This window comes from Ranitomeya variabilis, chromosome 8, assembly GCF_051348905.1.
Source record: "Ranitomeya variabilis isolate aRanVar5 chromosome 8, aRanVar5.hap1, whole genome shotgun sequence".
NCBI lineage: Eukaryota > Metazoa > Chordata > Amphibia > Anura > Dendrobatidae > Ranitomeya > Ranitomeya variabilis.
This window is the reverse complement of record NC_135239.1, coordinates 197,486,626-197,506,817: the sequence shown is the minus strand read 5'-3', so window position 1 is coordinate 197,506,817 and position 20,192 is coordinate 197,486,626. Positions and strand designations below refer to the sequence as shown.

Here is a 20,192-nt window from a genome sequence, read left to right as displayed (position 1 = left end):
GGACATTTAGCAGTGGGTGGCAGTAGTTTAGCTGGGAAAGAATGAGATGATGGGAGGAACAATAGTTTGGGAGAATAAAAGAGTAGGAACAATGTGAAGATTGGGGTGAGTTTTCCTTGTGTAAAAGATATTAAAGGGGTTTTCTGGATTCGGAAAATGCCTGCTCCCTACCTGCACTTCACACACTGTTCCATGCATCCAGTGATGAGTCTCTACCGCTGCTCCCGCCGGTGTCTGTTATTGTCTGCAGAGCTGACTTCATTTTGACAGCGCTGCAGCCAATCAGTGAACTCAGCGTATTGATCCAGCCGTGCTGTCTACTGACGCTGTGCTCAATGATGATGTGAAGTCAGCGCTGCAGCCAATCTGTGAACTCAGCAGCACTGAGCCAGTCGTGCTGTCTACTGACGCTGTGCTCAATGATGATGTGAAGTCAGCGCTGCAGCCAATCAGTGAACTCAGCGTATTGATCCAGTTGTGCTGTCTACTGACGCAGTGCTCAATGATGACGTGAAATCAGGGCTGCAGCCAATCCGTGAACTCAGCGGCATTGAGCCAGTCGTGCTGTCTACTGACGCTGTGCTCAATGATGATGTGAAGTCAGCGCTGCAGCCAATCAGTGAACTCAGCGGTATTGAGCCAGTTGTGCTGTGTACTGACGCAGTGCTCAATGATGACGTGAAATCAGGGCTGCAGCCAATCCGTGAACTCAGCGGCATTGAGCCAGTCGTGCTGTTTACTGATGCAGTGCTCAATGATGATGTGAACTCAGCGCTGCAGCCAACCAGTGAACTCAGCGGCATTGAGCCAGTCGTGCTGTCTACTGACGCTGTGCTCAATGATGATGTGAAGTCAGCGCTGCAGCCAACCAGTGAACTCAGCGGCATTGAGCCAGTCGTGCTGTCTACTGATGCTGTGCTCAATGATGATGTGAACTCAGCGCTGCAGCCAATCAATGAACTCAGCGGCATTGAGCCATTCGTGCTGTCTACTGACGCTGTGCTCAATGATGATGTGAACTCAGCGCTGCAGCCAATCAGTGAACCCAGCGGCATTTATCCAGTCGTGCTGTCTACTGACGCTATGCTCAATGATGATGTGAAGTCAGCGCTGCAGCCAACCAGTGAACTCAGCGGCATTGATCCAGTCGTGCTGTCTATGGACGCTGTGCTCAATGATGATGTGAAGTCAGCGCTGCAGCCAATCAGTGAACTCAGCGGCATTGAGCCAGTTGTGCTGTCTACTGACGCTGTGCTCAATGATGATGTGAATTCAGCACTGCAGCCAATCAGTGAACTTAGCAGCATTGAGCCAGTCGTGCTGTCTACTGACGCTGTGCTCAATGATGATGTGAAGCCAGCGCTGCAGCCAATCAGTGAACTTAGCGGCATTGAGCCAGTCGTGCTGTCTACTGACGCTGTGCTCAATGATGATGTGAAGCCAGAGCTGCAGCCAATCAGTGAACTTAGCGGCATTGAGCCAGTCGTGCTGTCTACTGATGCAGTGCTCAATGATGATGTGAAGTCAGCGCTGCAGACAATAAGAGACATGGAGGTTCAGCACTGAAAATGGGGAGGGCGAGGTTTTGAAAAAAAAAACTGCAGCGGAGGGAATCAGAAAACCCCTTTAACATGCTGCGGATGTCAAATCCACAGGAACTGTCAATTTATAGTCTGGATTTTTCTCCACGGCCTGCTGGCGAGACAGTGTCATACTGTTTTATGTGCTGTGTGCACACACCCTTAGACTGGGTCCATTTTCTGCTCGGATTTCTAAACGGAAAATCTACATTTATGACCCGTGGATATTTTCCGCACCCATTCACGCGGTTTTATGCGCATCTGCTGTTGTGGAAACGCAATTGCACGACAGCTGTTACACCTGCGGATTTAGGGTCCCCCACTGAAATGAACGGGTAAAACCCAAAACAAAAAAAGTGCGTCTCCTCAACAGAGATTGTCATGTCACGGATTTAAAAAAAACCAAACAAAAACGCAACAAAAATCAATCTCTGTGTAGATTCTACAGCAAAAAACGCAGCACGTGGATATCATCCACGTAGCTGGTGCTGGAAAGTGCTACGGATTTTATGTGCAGAAACCCTGCGTGTAAAATCCACACGCAGATACGCAACCTCTGAACTCAGCCTTATGGTGTATTAAAACTTTCTCAGGTATTAGTGGTGACTGGTACAATTTAATGATTTACTGTCATGTTTCCATTTCTGAAAAAAAAAAATGAATAAAGTGCAGAACATGCCATAGCGCCATTTTCTGGCCTAAAAAAATGGCTAGTGTCACACTTATCACGCCATTTTTAAATTTTTGGTCACATTTATGTTAATTAGGTAACAACCTGATTGGGGGAATTGTGACTGAATTACCCATAGCAACCAATCAGATTCTGGTTCTCACTGGTGTTTCCAACAGCAACCAATCAAATAATTGCTTTCATTTTCTATATGAAAGCTGGAATCTGATAGGATGACACAGATATTCATGTCCACCAATAAGGTCACTGCTTATATTTTATAAAAAATAATACAAAAAGAAAGCTGGAATGTGGTTGGTTGCAAGGGGTAAGTGCGCCGCTTTGCATTGTCCTGCGCTCTCGCACCGCTGCCTATAGCCAGTGACAAGAGTTTCACTAAAAATCAAAAGTGAAGGAAAAGAATGAAGGAGCGAAAGAAGGGGAATATCGCTGACCAATCAGAAGCCTCGATACAACCACCAATGACATAGAGTTTGAGAGAACCAATCAGAGCGCGCGTTACTCGGGGAATTGAATCCAGGCAGTCCAGAGGCGGAGGAGCAGCAGAGCAGAGCGGTGTGCAGGGGGCTCTACAGCGGGAGAGTGCGCGCTGCTGCCGGGATACAGCGCCCATCCGCCGGCTCATCCCTGTCCTGGACGCAGGAGCCCCCCGACAAGGAGGACCGCCGGTATCCGCTGCTGCCGGGACATGGAGGGATCCGTGTGATTCCTGCTCATCAGCAGCGATCAGTCTACAATTAGCGGCTTCAGAGCGGATTACAACATGCAGCAGCCCCGGGCAGGACGGATCCTGGCGCTCTGCCTCCTCCTCCTGGGATGTTCCCGGGCCTCCAGGACCCCCTGTCCCACCAGCTGCACCTGCACCGGGGAGATGGTGGACTGCAGCCACCGGGGGCTGACGGAGGCGCCCACTGACATCCCTGCGTGGGCAGCCCACCTGTAAGTCCTGCACAGCCCCCTGATCACCCACTGCTGGCCACATACATGTCTATAGATTATCTGTGTCATGTCATGTGTTCTGGATTAGCAGATGGCTGCATTGTGTATGTATATACTGTATATAGTCAAGTATTATCTGTGTGTATATACCTGTAATCTACACACGGTGCATGCTTTCTGGATTATTAGAGGTTCTGGATTAGCAGATGGCTGCAATGTGTGTATATATGTATGTGTGCATGCTTTCTGGATTATTAGAGGTTCTGGATTAGCAGATGGCTGCAATGTGTGTATATATGTATGTGTGCATGCTTTCTGGATTATTAGAGGTTCTGGATTAGCAGATGGCTGCAATGTGTGTATATATGTATGTGTGCATGCTTTCTGGATTATTAGAGGTTCTGGATTAGCAGATGGCTGCAATGTGTGTATATATGTATGTGTGCATGCTTTCTGGATTATTAGAGGTTCTGGATTAGCAGATGGCTGCAATGTGTGTATATATGTATGTGTGCATGCTTTCTGGATTATTAGAGGTTCTGGATTAGCAGATGGCTGCAATGTATCAGACAGGAGGGAAGTTCTGAGCATTTATTTATTTCTATCTGTTGCTCCTGATTTTCTTCTGGTGCTGAATTAATTTCTAGTTACTCTATGTCTCTATGGGAAACTTCCAACTTGCAAATGGTCCCAATACTTATCTACAGTCTGTGGTACTACAACCTCCAGCATGCCCTAACTGCCTGTGTGTGACATAATGTTAGGTGCTATACTGCAGCTCCCCAGCTGTCCCCCCTGACAATTTGTGCATCTAAAATAAGTTGCAAAACTCCAGCTTCCAGTATTCCCTGGCAGCCTGCTGTGTTCTGGGAGTTGCAAAACTACAGTTCCCAGTGTTCCGTTATGGCCTGTGGTTCTTAACCAGTTTGGGAACTACATCTCCCAGCATGCCCTGACAGTTATGACTTTCCAAGAGTTTCAAAACTCCTATTGCCTCATGGTCTGTGCCACTCCACGGGTTGCAAAACTACAGTTCCACGCACACCTCGAGGGCCTGTGGTTTTCCACGAGTTTGGGAACTACATCACCCATCATGCGCTTACTACTTTGGGGGTCTCCGGTTGTTTAAAAACTAAAACTTCCAGAATGCTGTAACAAATTTTTGCTCTCTAGGAGGCGTAGAACTGCAACTCCCAGCATGCTTGACTTTCTCTCTGAGAAACATCATGATGCAATTTGACCTGCCAGGTCATGCTGGGAGTTGTAGTTTTCCTGGTTTGTATGCCCCCCTGCCGTGATTCCGAGCCTGTGATTTGTGTCTGCTGTATACGTTACTACTGCTGCGCCAGGTGTGTTTTATGTTGGGCGATCTGCCAAGCGAACCTTTGTGTTCTTCTAAAATCTCACGATAATATAATCCATGTTTTCAGGTTGGTTTTTACATTCCGAATCTTGAGGGGAAATGATGCAAATTAGGGTCCGATGAATTATTGCCAATGTGATTTTCTGGTTGCAGTTTGCTCAGAGCCACTTACTAAAGTGCAGGAGCGTCTGTCGTTGTGGTTCGTGGATACGTTTTTTTTTTTTTTAATAAGTTTTGGAAACTTTTGCAACTTTAAAAGTGTGGACGACGATGTAAAACCTTATAAAATGTAGCAGAGGGAATCTGTAGGTCTGTAAGATTGACCATTCCCAAAAAGTTACAAACAGTTTTGACCTCTTGGGTCCGGTAAGGTTGCAGGTTGCCTCTCGGAGGGGTCTTTTTGACCTCTTCACTGTGTGACTGAGTTTATGGGATATGTTAGCATTAAGTACGTAAATAACAACAGTAGAAAATAAACAGTGTTTGTTTAACATTTAAATATTTTGTTTGTCTTCTTTGTTTTTCCCAAATATTTACCGTATGTTTTTAATTTCCTTTCTTTTTTTTTTTTTCTTTTTTTTTTAAGTTGAGACTGGGAATGTACTAATAACTTCGGTGGTCTCTGGTTTACATGTTGTAAATTGGGGAAAGACGAGTCCCCTGCGATGCTGTGGATTTAAAGTAGCCCCCCACCTCGGGCAGCTTCCTCTTGTGTAGTATGATGAGGATTGTAGTGCTATGAAACACTTTTCAATACCTTAGTTAGCTTTTTTTTTTTTTTTTGCTCTCCTCTTAGTAAGATTCCTAATATTTATGATCTGATACAATATAAGGAAACTTTTGGAAAAGTTTGGTAATTTTTTTTTTTTTTTTTTTATCTGTTTCAAAAAGTTTACATCCCCCTACAAGATTTGTGGTTTGTTTGGGGGTTTATATGGCTTCGTTTTCTTAGTTAAGTACAGACTGTAAAACTTTGAGTTTCCCATGATTAATGCTCATCCAATACATCACCGGTGCTTTAACCAGAAATGATCACATGGCAATGATCACCGCAATTGTTTTAAAAAAAGAAGTATACACCAATTGTGGTAACATAGAATCGAAAATGTAGCAAAAAAAAAAAAAAATGTAATGCATTTAAGATACTTTCTAAAAGTTCTGTCTTCTCGCCAACTTTTCCCTGCACGGTTTGAGTTCTCCTCGTCCTGACACAATCCAGTCTACGCTGGGTTAAACATACGTGGGACCATTGTAGTTTTATGTCCGCTTTGATCGTTCCTCGTGATAAAAGAGCAAATTAACAGGTGGAAATCATAAACCGTGAGGCCCGGGTTGTGGGAATACTGTCATGCAAATCTATTTCAATACCTTGGAAAGGTCACAACCCTTTACCGTCCTGGAGAAAGCAAGGGGCTGTTGTGATACCGGGGGGGGGGGGGGGGCGCGGATGATTGACAGCGCCGAGTACAGTAGATGAGGACATCTTACAGTTCAGAGGGTCGCGAACGAAAAATTATTTTTATTTCTTGGCCATGAATATTACTGTTATGACTTTTCCAAGAGCGTCTCTGACTCATGCGGTCACGGGATCCAAAGTGGGTTATTAGGTTTTAAAGGGGATTTTCCCCCTTAATGGAGAAGCGAAAAACTACTAGTAACTAAGTTATTGGCGCACTGTTAAAATCCATTGTATCCTGTTTCTTTACGTTCACCATTATGTTTCCAGGTGTCGGCACACTTACCCACTGAGCCCAGTTCAATTGAAAAATTCTGGAATTGACAAAAGCCACATTGTATTTTTATTGTGTTTAAATACATAACTTTTTTTATTACTATTTATTTGCTTTAGTTGAAACTCTTCCTTCTGCCATTTATTGGACCCCCATATGGATAATGTTCCATTTTGTTGGCAATGAATCCCACCCATCTGACTTTTTTTTTTTTTTTTAATGGCTTCTTGTGGTTTCCTTATTTTAGTCCTACCAGGGAAAACCTTGTATCTTCTCCTAAACGATCCCATCCTTGCTTTAATTAGATGACTTGGTGAGTTTTTTGTAAGAGAAGGCATCCATTTACCACAATGCACATGTTTCCATTTGGCTGAATATTATTGTCACCTTCAGGTTCCTTCCCATAAATCAACCCGAAAAAAATAAAATTAAATTAAAAAAATGACATTTTAAGGATTTTGTAAATATTATTTATTTTAAATAAATTTTTTTGCTAATTTTCTTTTACTTTAAGTTTTGTCATTTTTGACAAGTTCTGTAATTATTTTATTTAATTTGCAATTTTTCTGTTTTTTTTTGTAGAAATTTTAGATGCTTGCTGTTTAAAAGCTCAAATTATCTTTTCACCCATCTCTTTACTGGATTGATGCCCTCCCTGATACTTCTGTATAGCACTGCTAGGAAAGTGCACTGTATGACACTGAGAAACCCGTAATAATGTTAATAACCGTTACCTATAATGAGCCTACGTTATGACTCAAGAGCAAACCTCAACATTTGGAAAACGACCTAAGGATTTTATTTTTCCATGAGTTTTACCCATTAGATGCAATTTGTCCTTATGACCAGAGGGGCGCTGTTGAGCACCTGCTCATGTCCCGTCATTTCTTCTTAGATAAAAGCTACGGCGACCGAAAATTGCTATAAAGCTTTTCGGTATATGGAGGCGTTGCCCAATGATGCACGTTATGGGTCCATATTACAGATTTGTAGTGAAGCCCATGCACAACTGTGTGACTCTGCACAGGATTTGGCTCGGATAAAGTATATATTTATAATAATTATTGTTTTATTAATAAATATATCATTTTATTTTTCCATGAAAAAAATCAGACCGCACTCTGACATCCGTACTTGACTGATCGAAGGTCAAAATTGTTTTTTTTCTCATCAGTGAAACACCAACTAAACTGTGATGAAAATAATTAATGAAACTCCGTCTGCTTTTCTCGTACATGTAAAAAACAACAACTCTGATGTCTAAATAAGGCCCAAGGCAAAGTTGTCTAGCTACAATAAAAATGGCATAAACACTAAAGACACTAAGAGAGCAAACTGCTTAAGGAAAGTGATCAATTGGGGCCAAAATATATTGGATTAGTTATTTTTGGTTTTGGTGCTCTTACCCACTGAGCCTAGTGGTTTGGTTCAGTTGAAAATTGGTCAAAGCATTTTAAGGGTTTTGCACATAAAATTGTCTGTACGATAGCGGTATAGTATGACGTACGGTATTAGCTGCGTACAGCCGGCTTGTGGCTTTTTATTGATGTGCATTATTGGCTCAGTGATAAGGGAGGGCTAAATCTGTCTCTCTTATCACTAGTCCGGCCAACCACTGTTGACATTTACAATTAGTGCTTTGTCTTTTTCGATACACAGGCTTACTTTATCTGTAAGTGACTTTGTGCACATCTGTCCTTTACGAGACCCGATGTGTTTTTTTTTTAAATCTTTTTTTAATCTTTTTTTTTTTAGAATTTTTCGTGTTTCCTGCGTTTTGCGATCCGTTTATTGGTAGCAGGTTTTCCTATGATTGGAGGAGGATGGACTGAAGATCACTGCAGGCACATACAGATTGGGGTGGTATTGTTACAGCCGTGCCACATGCTCCATGGGAAGCTCCTTAGCCACTGAGCCCTGCATCCCTTTCATTGTCAGGATCGGCGGGGTTCACAGAGGTCGGACCCTCAATGATTATATTATTTTGTGTCCTTGAGATGACCGTATCACTTAGAGGGCACTCGGCAGGTTTGCATGCGTTATATAATAGATTCATCACGCAGTTTCATCGCGGGTTCTTTTCCCTATCCAAAGTCAAGGATGAAATCGGAAGAATCGGTGGCAAAATTTGCATGGATTTCGTGGCGGGATTGTGGAAAATCTGGCAATTCTGAAAAAGCTGGAAAGCGGGAAGAATGACAAACGTTCCCATTCCCTTCCTGGCTCTGGGGGCCGAGAAGAGCGTGTTTAATAACGACCAGTCATGTCGGCTTTTCTTTCCATTAAGTCCTTGTCCACCGCAGCTGCCACCGCAAAAATACGCTTGTGATCATAACGATGCTCGGTGGGAAAAATGACAGCCACGCTGTGTAAAGTGTGAAAATAAGGATAATCTGCCTCAGGGCCTACTAAAAAATTAATTATAGCCTTCCCTCTGGTGACCTTGTCTAAATGTAGGTCCCAGGAACGGACGGGGGTGAGATTCTCCACTGTCACTTGTTAACCCCCCCCAACCACCGAAAATGCCTAAATTGGGTCAAGAAAGAGGGGAAAAAAAATTATATATTACAAATAAAAACATTTTTATTAAATATAATATTTATTACTATAAATAAAAATATATATTAATATAAATATAGTATTTATATAAAAAATATAGTTTATTATTAATAAAAAAAATACAAATACATATATATATATATATTTTTTTTTTTATATAAATACTAATAGTTTTAAAATAAGTAATAAAAATATCATTACTGTTTTTATATATTTTTCTTGACCTAAGATATGTATCTTTTTACAAACCTATTTTTTAATATATATATATATATATATATATATATATATATATATATATATATATATATAATATTATTATGTTTCTTAGTTATTATTGTTGTTGTTTATTATTACCTTATTATTATTATTATTATTATTACTGTATTAGTATTATTATTATTTTTTTAATAGTCAGATGGCAATGACTCAGAGTGAATATCCAATATTCTCCCCTTTGGACATAAGATATTTTTGTGTTGATATCAGCCACCAAACCAAAGTTGAGAGCAATTTGCTGAGTGAACACTCGTCTGGCAGTCATCTCTAACTCCTCGGTACACGTAAGCGCTCATGTATCTTTTTTTTCCCAACTGGGAGAGAGGCAAAAGTTGCCTAAAAAAGGATGGATTGGGGCGATAAAGCTTCCAACTGCTTGGTCCTTCCTCTCCCCCAAACTCATCAGGGAGGCCCTGAAAACAAAAAGATTGGGCGTCGAAATTCTCGCTACCTGATCCTTTTCTTCTCAGATTAAATTCTTTTGGGGGTAGAGTTGGAGGCCACCCACTAGACATCAGATGGTCCATTTTAATGTCCAGTGGGTCCTTTAAATAATTTTACCCTCCTCAAAGAAATGGATTAAATAATTAAAACCCTACAGTCCCGATTTTTTTTTTTTTTTTTTTTTTTTTTCTCTCCTTGAGATCTAACTTTTGAGACCTCCATGTACATTAGAAGGACAGGAGATCCAACCTAAATCGGCACGGTCAGTGGCTGATGAGCTTCTGATATCTGAGTCGGCAGCTTCGTGTTCTGTATTTTTGGGGAAATTTTCGTCCTGATCCTCACAGACTCTTTGCATGAGATTAACGTACACGTATATGAGAAGTGACTCCTGCCGGTGGGATCATTAGACGTGCCAAGCGTTGGCATACTGGATATAGATGGGCATCCGCCAGCCATTGATACGCAGCTCGGATCTACTCGGTCAGCTTTTGTCCACCACATGTGAATTCCACTTGTCAAAATAGTCTTCAGCTCCAGTGATGAAGCATTTGCTTTTTAGGCAAAGGGAAGTGAGGCCTCAGCTGCTCTCAGGAATGGGCAGGAGGTTGTCCTACCGCAGGGTCCTTCACCTAATGCTTCTCACATGTGGCTCGCTCCTTCTATAACACAGTGGGGCACGTGTGCAAAAAGTGACTTTTGGCCGTCTACCTCCTGTCTGTGCAGATTTTATTACGTCTGTGCCATATTGACTAAAAGCATTCCATGTCAGAGACTGTGTGGTCATGCCGTGCCATCTAGAGTCCGTGATACCCATCATCTTAGAAGACATAGAAATTGGAGAAGAATCCTAAAGTTAAGGAGGCCTCACTTTTCTGGGGCTCCATACTTGGGAAGGATCATCTTTTGCTGAGCCGAACGTTACCGTTTATGGCACATTTGGGAAAGATCTGTTTCTAATATGTACAATGTGATCCAATCATCCAACCATCAACATGGTAGGCGAAACTGTCAAATTAGGGAGGCAACTTTAAAAAAAAAAAATGTGGAAAACGATCTGGTGGATTTGGACCATCGTGTCACACAGACAATGTCACACATGCAAACAAATGACCGACAAATAAATCGTCCTGACAAATCACATCTTCAAACAATAAGATATAAATTCCAAATGATGGTCAGCCAAAATAAGGAGACATCTATTTGTAAATTAATTGGAGAAGATTCTTCGTCAAAAATCTATAGACCCTCTCTGTACACATTTAAAGAAACTGTTAGTAGGATCATCCCTCCTTAGTCATTTATATGGGCATAAATGTCAAAGAAACTTGCTTAAATCATATTCCTCGCCAACCGTTACACCGATGCCTCTACCTTGTGCCAGTCATTACACTGGCTACCCATCCAATCCAGAATCCAGTACAAAACTACTACCCTCATCCACAAAGCACTCCATGGCTCAGCACCACCCTACATCTCCTCTCTGGTCTCAGTCTACCAACCTACCCGTGCCCTCCGCTCTGCTAATGACCTCAGGTTAGCATCCTCAATAATCAGAACCTCCCACTCCCGTCTCCAAGACTTTACACGTGCTGCGCCGATTCTTTGGAATGCACTACCTAGGTTAATACAATTAATCCCCAATCCCCACAGTTTTAAGCGTGCACTAAAAACTCATTTGTTCAGATTGGCCTACCGCCTCAACGCATTAACCTAATTATCCCTGTGTGGCCTATTAATAAAAAACAACAACATAATCACGTTCCTCCATCATGTTCTCATACACTTTATGCAGTTAATAGCCTCTGTGTCTGTACTGTTACATACTTAGGCAGTTAACTGGTTCATGCAGCTTTACATGAACACCCGAGCCTTACACTATGGCTGGTCCAAATAACTAAAGCAATTGTTACCATCCACCTCTTGTGTCTCCCCTTTTCCTCATAGATTGTAAGCTTGCGAGCAGCAGGGCCCTCATTCCTCCTGGTATCTGTTTTGAACTGTGATTTCTGTTATGCTGTAATGTCTGTTGTCTGTATAAGTCCCCTCTATAAGTTGTAAAGCGCTGCGGAATATGTTGGCGCTATATAAATAAAATTATTATTATTATTATTATTATTATTATTATTAAATGATGCATTGATCGCTTCAATCTGATGTCTTATTCCAGAGAAATCCACATTTTTTTCTTAATATGTAAATGAGCTGTTAAGATCTATGGGCCGGACATAGATCTCCCTGAGAATCTGCCTCCAGACCTGTCCATAAACGAAAGGTTGCGATCAGTAGAATAGACTGCCAGTAATTACATGTATTACAGTGGTAATGCCGCCTTTCATTTAAAATCTCTGGAGGCGGAGTCTCAGGGAGATCTATGTCCAGCCCATAGATCGTAACAGCTCATTTACATATTAGGAAAAATGTGGATTTCTCTGGAATAAAACATCGGATCGCAGATATCAAGGTATCACCTTATTCAACTTTCCATGACCTATATGCCAATATAGACGGCTTAGGACCTACTGACAACCATTTTAAATGCTGTCCAACCCATCGATTTCAGGCTGACCTTCTGATGTTTGGTGTCCCGAGTCCCGACCTCCTCGGTTTGGATCTATACTCCTCTTCATTTTGTTCTCCTGGCAGACAAGTCGTCATCAGAGCCGTCTGCTTGCAGTTTTCTCCATTTTTTTTTTCAACCCATTTGGGGAAGCCGAGAGAGGTGGTAGTCGGGCAATTGAGCATTCGGCTGTCACTGGTCTACAGTGTGGTGGCACCTTAACATCTCTGAGCAATTATGGAAGTCCTACAAATCGAATGAAAAAGATCTCCCACAAAAAAAGTTGCAATGTTAATGCATTTAAAAATAGTATTTTTTTTATGATTGCCCTTCTGAAGGGCTCAAAGATGTGAACCCACTGTGTCCAGGTCCACCGGCCATAGATGGCTATTGTTCCCACTCCTTGCTCCTCCTGTCGCTCTCTGTAATCTCGTCTGTGGAGAAGATTTGTCTATCTTATCTTCAGCTCAGCTCTTGTCTCAAGTGGAAACACTTTTCTCTGCGTACTGATAAGAGGCTACTGAACGACCTTTCAATCTTCCATGATATGGTCAAGTGTTGTCCAGCAGGAGCAGGGTGTGAAGGATTTAAGTGTTTTATTGCCCTACGTAATGCAGTAAAGCCACCTAGGAGTTCAGCGTTGGACCTTTACTTATCGAGTCTTTCCTTAACATCTTTGTAAAGGAGTATTTCTATAATTTTAAAAGTTGTTGGTCTCTGGGGTCTGAATGCCAAAACCTCTGGCAATCCCGAAAATGGGGCTCGTCAGCTCGAAAGAGTACAGGTCTTTGCTATTACCAGCAACCCCATTAGACATTCGTGGGTAGGTCAAGCATGTGTGACAGATGGGACGGTTCTATAGGATCACTCTGGGTCTCAGCAGTCCAATCCCCGGAAATCAGTAAGTTATGGATAGTTGATTACTGTACTTTTAATTGTGGAAATATCCTTTTTAGTTTGATTCATGGAGTGATGTACAAGCTACTTCAGTCTGGTCCATGCTTGTAAATGGTGTTTTTCGGCAGTGGGTTCATGGATTTTTCCGTGAGTCATGCACGGCCTCCTCAAACCCTGAACTCTGTCCAAAGGCTCATTCACGCACGACGTGCTGGGTCTGTGCTGGGTCTGTGCTGGGTCTGTGCTGGGTCTGTGCTGGGTCTGTGCTGGGTCTGTGCTGGGTCTGTGCTGGGTCTGTGCTGGGTCTGTGCTGGGTCTGTGCTGGGTCTGTGCTGGGTCTGTGCTGGGTCTGTGCTGGGTCTGTGCTGGGTCTGTGCTGGGTCTGTGCTGGGTCTGTGCTGGGTCTGTGCTGGGTCTGTGCTGGGTCTGTGCTGGGTCTGTGCTGGGTCTGTGCTGGGTCTGTGCTGGGTCTGTGCTGGGTCTGTGCTGGGTCTGTGCTGGGTCTGTGCTGGGTCTGTGCTGGGTCTGTGCTGGGTCTGTGCTGGGTCTGTGCTGGGTCTGTGCTGGGTCTGTGCTGGGTCTGTGCTGTCAGTTTTTCTCATACATGGAAAAATCAGACGTGTGAATGAGCCCTAACACAGATCAGATTTGCCTGCAGTTTTCCTTCTTTCGGTCAACTTTTTTTTTTTTTTTTTTAAAGGGTTTTGAAAAACATCTACAGCATTCCTTTAAAAAAAATAAAAAAAATAGCGCCACCTCTGGCTACGGGTGGTATTACAGCTTTTGCACCATTCGCTTTCTCAGAAGCTGGGATGCAATGCAAGACACAACCTGTAGTTAGCTCTGATTCTGGAAGAAGGCTACTATTTTCTCAATTGCATTTTCTCTATTTTATTAAGGCGATTCCTGATCCTTTCTTCCGTTTTGGTCATTGTCGGAGGGGCTCTTTAAGTGCCATCTGTGGTGCGTTACTGCTGAGTGAGGCAATAGACACTTTGGATCTGTAATATTGAGCAATCGCCGTATATCACTCGTACGATGCATTTGAAAAAGGCTTTTATTGTTTATCCGCTCGCACCTGGAGCGAGAGGCGAAACTTCTTCATGTGGGCTGCACACCAGGTGCCGGAGTCTAAACATTACAGACCGCAGTGATCGGGTCAGTTTATTATTCTCTTTGCCATTTCTGTTTGTGGGAAGTTCTGGGTGTTTTTTTTTTTTTTGTTTTTTTTTTTATGACTTTTTTTTTTCTTGTATGTGTAAGTTGAGTCCGTCTCGTTTTGTAACGTCCCATAGACCACAACTACTGCAAATCCCAATCTGCTCGTCTCATTCTCAGGGTATTAATGTCCGGTGTTTTACTCCACGCCAAACACAAATGCGGCTAACATTCGCTAACTGGTCACGTCTGGCGTCAAGTTTTTCAAATTAACCCCATCCGTCTTCATTCATTTATGTTGGATTGAAAAATTGCAAAACTGCAAAAAGTTTTCTTAACGGGAAGAGAGATGGAAGCCACTTCTGGAAATTCCTGCTGCCCTGTCCTTCTCTCCCTGAGACTCTTGGGGTATGTGCACATGCTGCGTATTTTGCTGCGGATCCGCAGCAGTTTTCCCAAAGTTTACAGTACCATGTAAACCTATGGGAAAAAAAACCCCGCTGTGCACATGCTGCGGAAAAATCCGCTCGGAAACGCAGCTGATTATTTTCCGCAGCATGTCAATTCTTCCAATAGGAAAGTGCAGTTGAAAACCCGCAGAGGAATCCGCAGAAGAAACCGCGATGAAATCCGCAGTGAAAACCGCAGCAGATTCCGCAACGTGTGCACATACCCTAAAGGCTGCATTCACATGTTGCAAAATGATGCAGTTTTACTGCGTCTTCACAGTGCGTGCAAGAGGCCCAAGGGCTGCATTAACACCGAACAGACTTGCTGCAAGATTTCTGCAGCGGAAATTCCATAGCTGCAAAATCTGCATCAAGGTTCGGTTATTGCTGTGGTTTCCTCTGCTTGAATGCTTTTTTTTTTTTTTTTTTACCGTATCATGAGGATGAGTTTTTGATTTCGTAAAGCAAATTTGGATCTGGGAAAAAAAAAAAATCTGCCCAGAACACCAATTTTTTTTTTTTTTTTTAAACATTAAAAAACAGCACATTTTTCAAGCGGCAACCGCTTCATCAAACAGTCTGTTTTTGAGGAGGAAGAATTTTCTTTTTCTGGAGTGGTTTTGGAAAAGTTTCTTTCTTTTTTTTTTTTTTTTTTTTTTTTTTTAAAATTCCACTTTTTCTTCTCTGAATTGTTTTTCCAGCATTTTCATTAAACAAGGATTAGTATCCATGAGCACTTTCTTTTGGCACCAAATGTTTTTTAAGCAGAAAGACAGCTGAAAAAAAAGCCTCGGTTTAGTGGCTATTTGCAGGTTGTTTTTTTTTTTTTTTGGGGGGGGGGTTATGAGTGGAGGTGGTAATTGGTACATAACATGACTGTTAGAAACGGCAGGCAAGAAGGTCTTCTTAGAGGCTCAGTGGGTGGGCACGGCCAGGAAATCTCTCAAGGATTATATAAGACCCCCATTGTTCCTCAGCATCACTTGTTGTTTTTTTTTTTGTTGTTTTTTCGGTGATCCCCTCACTAGTTGGAGGAGTCAGTTTTACCCCTATACAGGTTTTTGTAAATGAGAAACAATAATTTTTTTTGAAGTGCAAAATATTATCATTTTTTCTTTAACTTTTGTTTTCTACCTTATCAGACCTCTATTAAATTCCCCTTTCCAAAAGTACTTTTAATTTTATCTTTGAGCTTTTATATAATGTTGGTAACAACATTTTTTTTTTATGTTTTCATAATACAAAAAAACAAAATTCACAAAAAATAATAATTTATATCCATTGTTTGTAGTTTCCTCTCATGTTAGTCTGTTGTTCTTTCTCTGTTCTTATTCGGTGAAACGCTATGGATGCTGTCCTATTTTTTTTTTTTCCTTTTTGGAAATCTAGATTAAGAAATAGGAATTTTAAGAAAAATTACCATTAATGATTTTTTTTTTTCTTTCATCTAGAACTCCCTCTAAACTAGCGACAGTCTTCGAGACATAGGGGTATGGGGGGCATTAGACCTCATTATTGTCAACGTTCCTAGTCAATGACTGCATTCTCGTGAATATCTATTAAATGGGTTTCTGCCCACACTGTAGATAAAGGATCCAAGTGGAAAAAAAAGGAAAGTTCTCCTTTTTTTAAAAAAAAAAAAAAAAAAAAAGCATTGTGTCCCCCAGGGGCCCCTGTTGGTGAGAATAGTCAGAGACCGTTTCTTTCTGAATTCATTTTACACCCGGGGTGAAGATTGTAGAATAGAGAATCACAACACAATTTCACGCATGGAGACTCCCGGCAGGGGGCATCGGAGTGGGCTTGACTTTCTATTGAGACCTTCATTGAATGTGAAGGAACCCCTTACCATGCATTGATGTCAATTCAGACTTGACAGGTCAGAGATGATTCAATTTACATATCTATACGGATGACCGAGGTGGCGGCCATTGTGAGGGGTCTATTCATGGGGATTTTGAATCTGATGTAGAAAGAGTTGATGAGGCAATGTGTACCCTTCCAGTGAAGATTACATACTGAGGTAGAAACTAGCTGGTAGCGGGCACCATATTCACTTTAGAGTTCCAGGAGTATGGTGCACGTTTACTATAGAGAGGAACTGTAAAACTCAACGTTTTGAGGATGACTAAACTAAGACGTAGACCTTCAGAGCCATACTTGTGCTCCTACTTGCTAACTTTGGGTATGCCCTTCTGGGGGGACATTGAATGCCTTGCCAAATTATTTTTTTTGCCCTTAGCCATGTTCTCCCCCCCTTCTAGAACTGATTGGAAGAAATCTCTTGGAATCTAGAAGGTTTTTAAGTGGTTTTAGTTCTTTCTGGCTAACATGAGGTCTCCCTTTAATTCTGGAGACTCCCAGATGTCTTGGGAGAAAATTCCAAGTATAGGTTTTCTACAACTCTAGACCCTTAAGTGTGAAGGAGCCATTAGATTCTTAGAAACTGACCCATTTCCTCCACCAGTTGTGAAAAGGATGAGTAGGCCACCATATTTTTCTCGAAGGGGTTATCCATTACTTCTATTCATATTCGAAATGGTCAGAAGATGATGGGAGATCTTATATTTTTTTAATCGACCGACGCTGATCCTTTATACTCCACACTGGGTCCTTAAATGGTCTCACGATTTCTTGTTTTGTCGGGGGGGGGGGGGGGGGACCCTGGATTCATGTTCTGTCTAAACTAGAAGAAGCGATTGCTATTCAGGCTCGGATGCAATGTGAAGGCTGTAGTATATTCTTGATGCCCCCTCGCAGAGAGAAGATGCCAGTAGGCCCATGTGGGGGACACGATGTGGAGTATGGGGAAGAGACGCTGGTCTCTAGGTGAGTTTATTAATTTTCTCCCACCTACTCGGTCCCATATTAAGTGGACACCCCTCTCAAAATGTGTCCACCAGTACAAATCTGCAGATCGTCTGGATCCTACCGTTGGCTTTGTCAGGGGAAGTCATGACTATCCACCATAATGAGTCCCTCTCTGAAAGGCTCCGTTTCTGGTTCATGGGGAATAGGGGGATGTCCTGATCTGCTTCTTATTTCTAAAAATCTAGAACTTCTCAGCAATTGGGCCCCCATCAATTAGACATTGCCACATGATTAGTCCTTTTTTTTTTCTGCGTTCTAAGCTTGTATAAAACAGTCGGTCAATATTTCATTTTTTATTTTTTTCTTTAAAACAAAAAAAGAAAGCCTTTCTTGAACGTCTTCTAAATCCCCTAATTGTTAAAGGAGATTTGTAGAAAATTGCTCTCAAGTCCTTAACCTGACTCGCGCCCTTTTGACACAGGACCATTTGTAGCACAGTTTGACCTCTCCACCAGTCCTTGTCGGTCGGCTTCCTGTAAAATTCACTATCATTTTACAGTGGGAGAATAGGGGAGAAAACGTCCTTAAACTAGAAAAGCTGGCTGCATAGTTTAACTTTTTTTTTTTTGTAAAAAGTTTGGTGGAAAGTGACTTCAAAGTATCGGATGTGTCGGTGCCAGACGCCTCATAGTTATTGTTAGAGGAATTTTTTGGAATATAATTGAAAACAATCCATGATGTGTATTTGAGATCAGGCCCAGCGCTGGCTCAGTAGGGAGGTAGTACGGAAAGCTTGTCTTGCTTATGGCCCGATGTCTACGAGTTGGTCATGAAAGATGAGTCATCTGTGAATTTTGTGCATCTGGTAAAAGTTTGCATATCTGGAAAAAAAACCATCATTTTTAAAGATGAGCGTTACCAAGAGCGGCAGTAGAGATCTCTCTTGAGGAAGCGGGAAATGACTTTTTGCAAAACAGGCGTTTTATTACTTAGCATCCAGTCGTGATTTTTTCCTGTGAATTTTTGCAGACTAATGGAAGTGAGAAATCACTTTATATTTATTTTATTACAATGCTATTAATCTGATGGACTGGCACTAGCAACAATATCGGCATCCACATATAGAAATGGGGATCATTTTGAAAAGTGGCTCCTCGTGGGCGGTTCAATGGCTCCTCATGGGCGGCCCGACAGTGCATAAAATACCCATAGGTGTCAGGCCCTGATATAAATTTGTAATCTATAGGAGTAAATCGGAGCGCTTCCATTCATTGACAACAAGCAGGGATTTGGTGATTGGATCAACTGTGTTTTATTTCAAAAGTTGATTTATGACCGTCTTCACATGTCTATAGTTTTCATGGGGTATTTAACATTGCAGCTCACAATTGTTGTAAAGTAAATATCCTTCATCCCCCTACAAAACATTTTAGGTCTCTTGGGTCCCAGAGAGCAGATATTTTTCTGGCAAGTGTTTATGCAGCTGTAATTTGCCTATTAACAGTGGTGAGCCTGTGACTACAAGGCCTGTAAGCATAGACTGTTGTCAAATCCATGGGAAAACCTGGAGTTTTATATGTGGAATAAGCAAACATTCATTAAAAACTACAAACTGCTGGCTGAGGCCTCTAATGAGGGTACTCAGCTTGTCTGAAAATAATTTTGTTTCTCCTCTGGCCTCCCTCTCCTCTAGCCTCCCGCCGCATCCTTCTCCTCTGGCTTCCTGCCGCATCCTTCTCCTATTGCGCCTCTCTCTCCTCTGGCCTCCCGCCTTCTCCCTCTCCTCTGGCCTCCCGCCGCATCCTTCTCCTATTGCGCCTCTCTCTCCTCTGGCCTCCCGCCTTCTCCCTCTCCTCTGGCCTCCCGCCGCCTCTTTCTCCTTTTGGCCTCGCTCTCCTCTGGCCTCCCGCGTTCTTCCTCTCCTCTGGCCTCCCTCTCCTCTGGCCTCCTGCCGCATCGTTCTCCTCTGGCCTCCCGCTTTCTTCCTCTCCTCTGGCCCTCCCTCTCCTCTGGCCTCCCGCCTTCTTCCTCTCCTCTGGCCTCCCGCCTTCTTCCTCTCCTCTGGCCTCCCGCCTTCTTCCTCTCCTCTGGCCTCCCGCCTTCTTCCTCTCCTCTGGCCTCCCGCCTTCTTCCTCTCCTCTGGCCTCCCGCCTTCTTCCTCTCCTCTGGCCTCCCGCCTTCTTCCTCTCCTCTGGCCTCCCTCTCCTCTGGCCTCCCGCCTTCTTCCTCTCCTCTGGCCTCCCGCCTTCTCCCTCTCCTCTGGCCTCCCGCCGCCTCTTTCTCCTTTGGCCTCCCGCCTTCTTCCTCTCCTTTGGCCCACCCTCTTTCCTCTGGCCCCTCCCTCTTTCCTCTGGCCCCTCCCTCCTCCTCCCTCTCCTCTGGCCTCCTCCTTCTCCACTGGCCTCCCACCTAAGATGCATCCTCCTGACTATTTCTTTTGCGAATCATGCATTTTTGTGTTTTGCCATGAGCCGCCACACTGATGTACGTCAATTTCAATAAACCTTTTAAAGAGTTTCATGGCTGATTCTTTCAAAGCCGTCCAATAATTGACATGTGTTTGACGTTACCGAAAACATTTGTTTTGCATATTTGTAGCGCGTTCTCACTGCTGCTTTTGCTATCTTCTTAGCCTTGTCCTATTTATAAATGGCAGACGGTCTCAATTTAAGCAGAGCGCGCACAAACTCTTCAAAGTTTATTGTACAGCAGTACCGAGATGATTACTGGCC

General features: G+C 42.8%; 1 protein-coding gene across 2 annotated transcripts in view; it reads left to right on the top strand.

Annotated features, from left to right (window-relative positions):
- The first annotated feature begins 2,762 nt into the window (after positions 1-2,762).
- Positions 2,763-20,192, top strand: part of LRIG1 (leucine rich repeats and immunoglobulin like domains 1) — a 74,089-nt gene continuing 56,659 nt past the window's right edge. The window contains exon 1 of one of the 2 annotated variants that reach the window (XR_013218335.1): positions 2,763-3,210. Coding sequence is in view for 1 of the 2 variants with exons in the window: in XM_077276001.1 (XP_077132116.1) it covers positions 3,035-3,210 (176 nt within the window). In the remaining variant the exon portion in view is untranslated. The remainder of the gene's footprint in view (positions 3,211-20,192) is intronic. The other variant, XM_077276001.1, reaches the window with a different exon arrangement.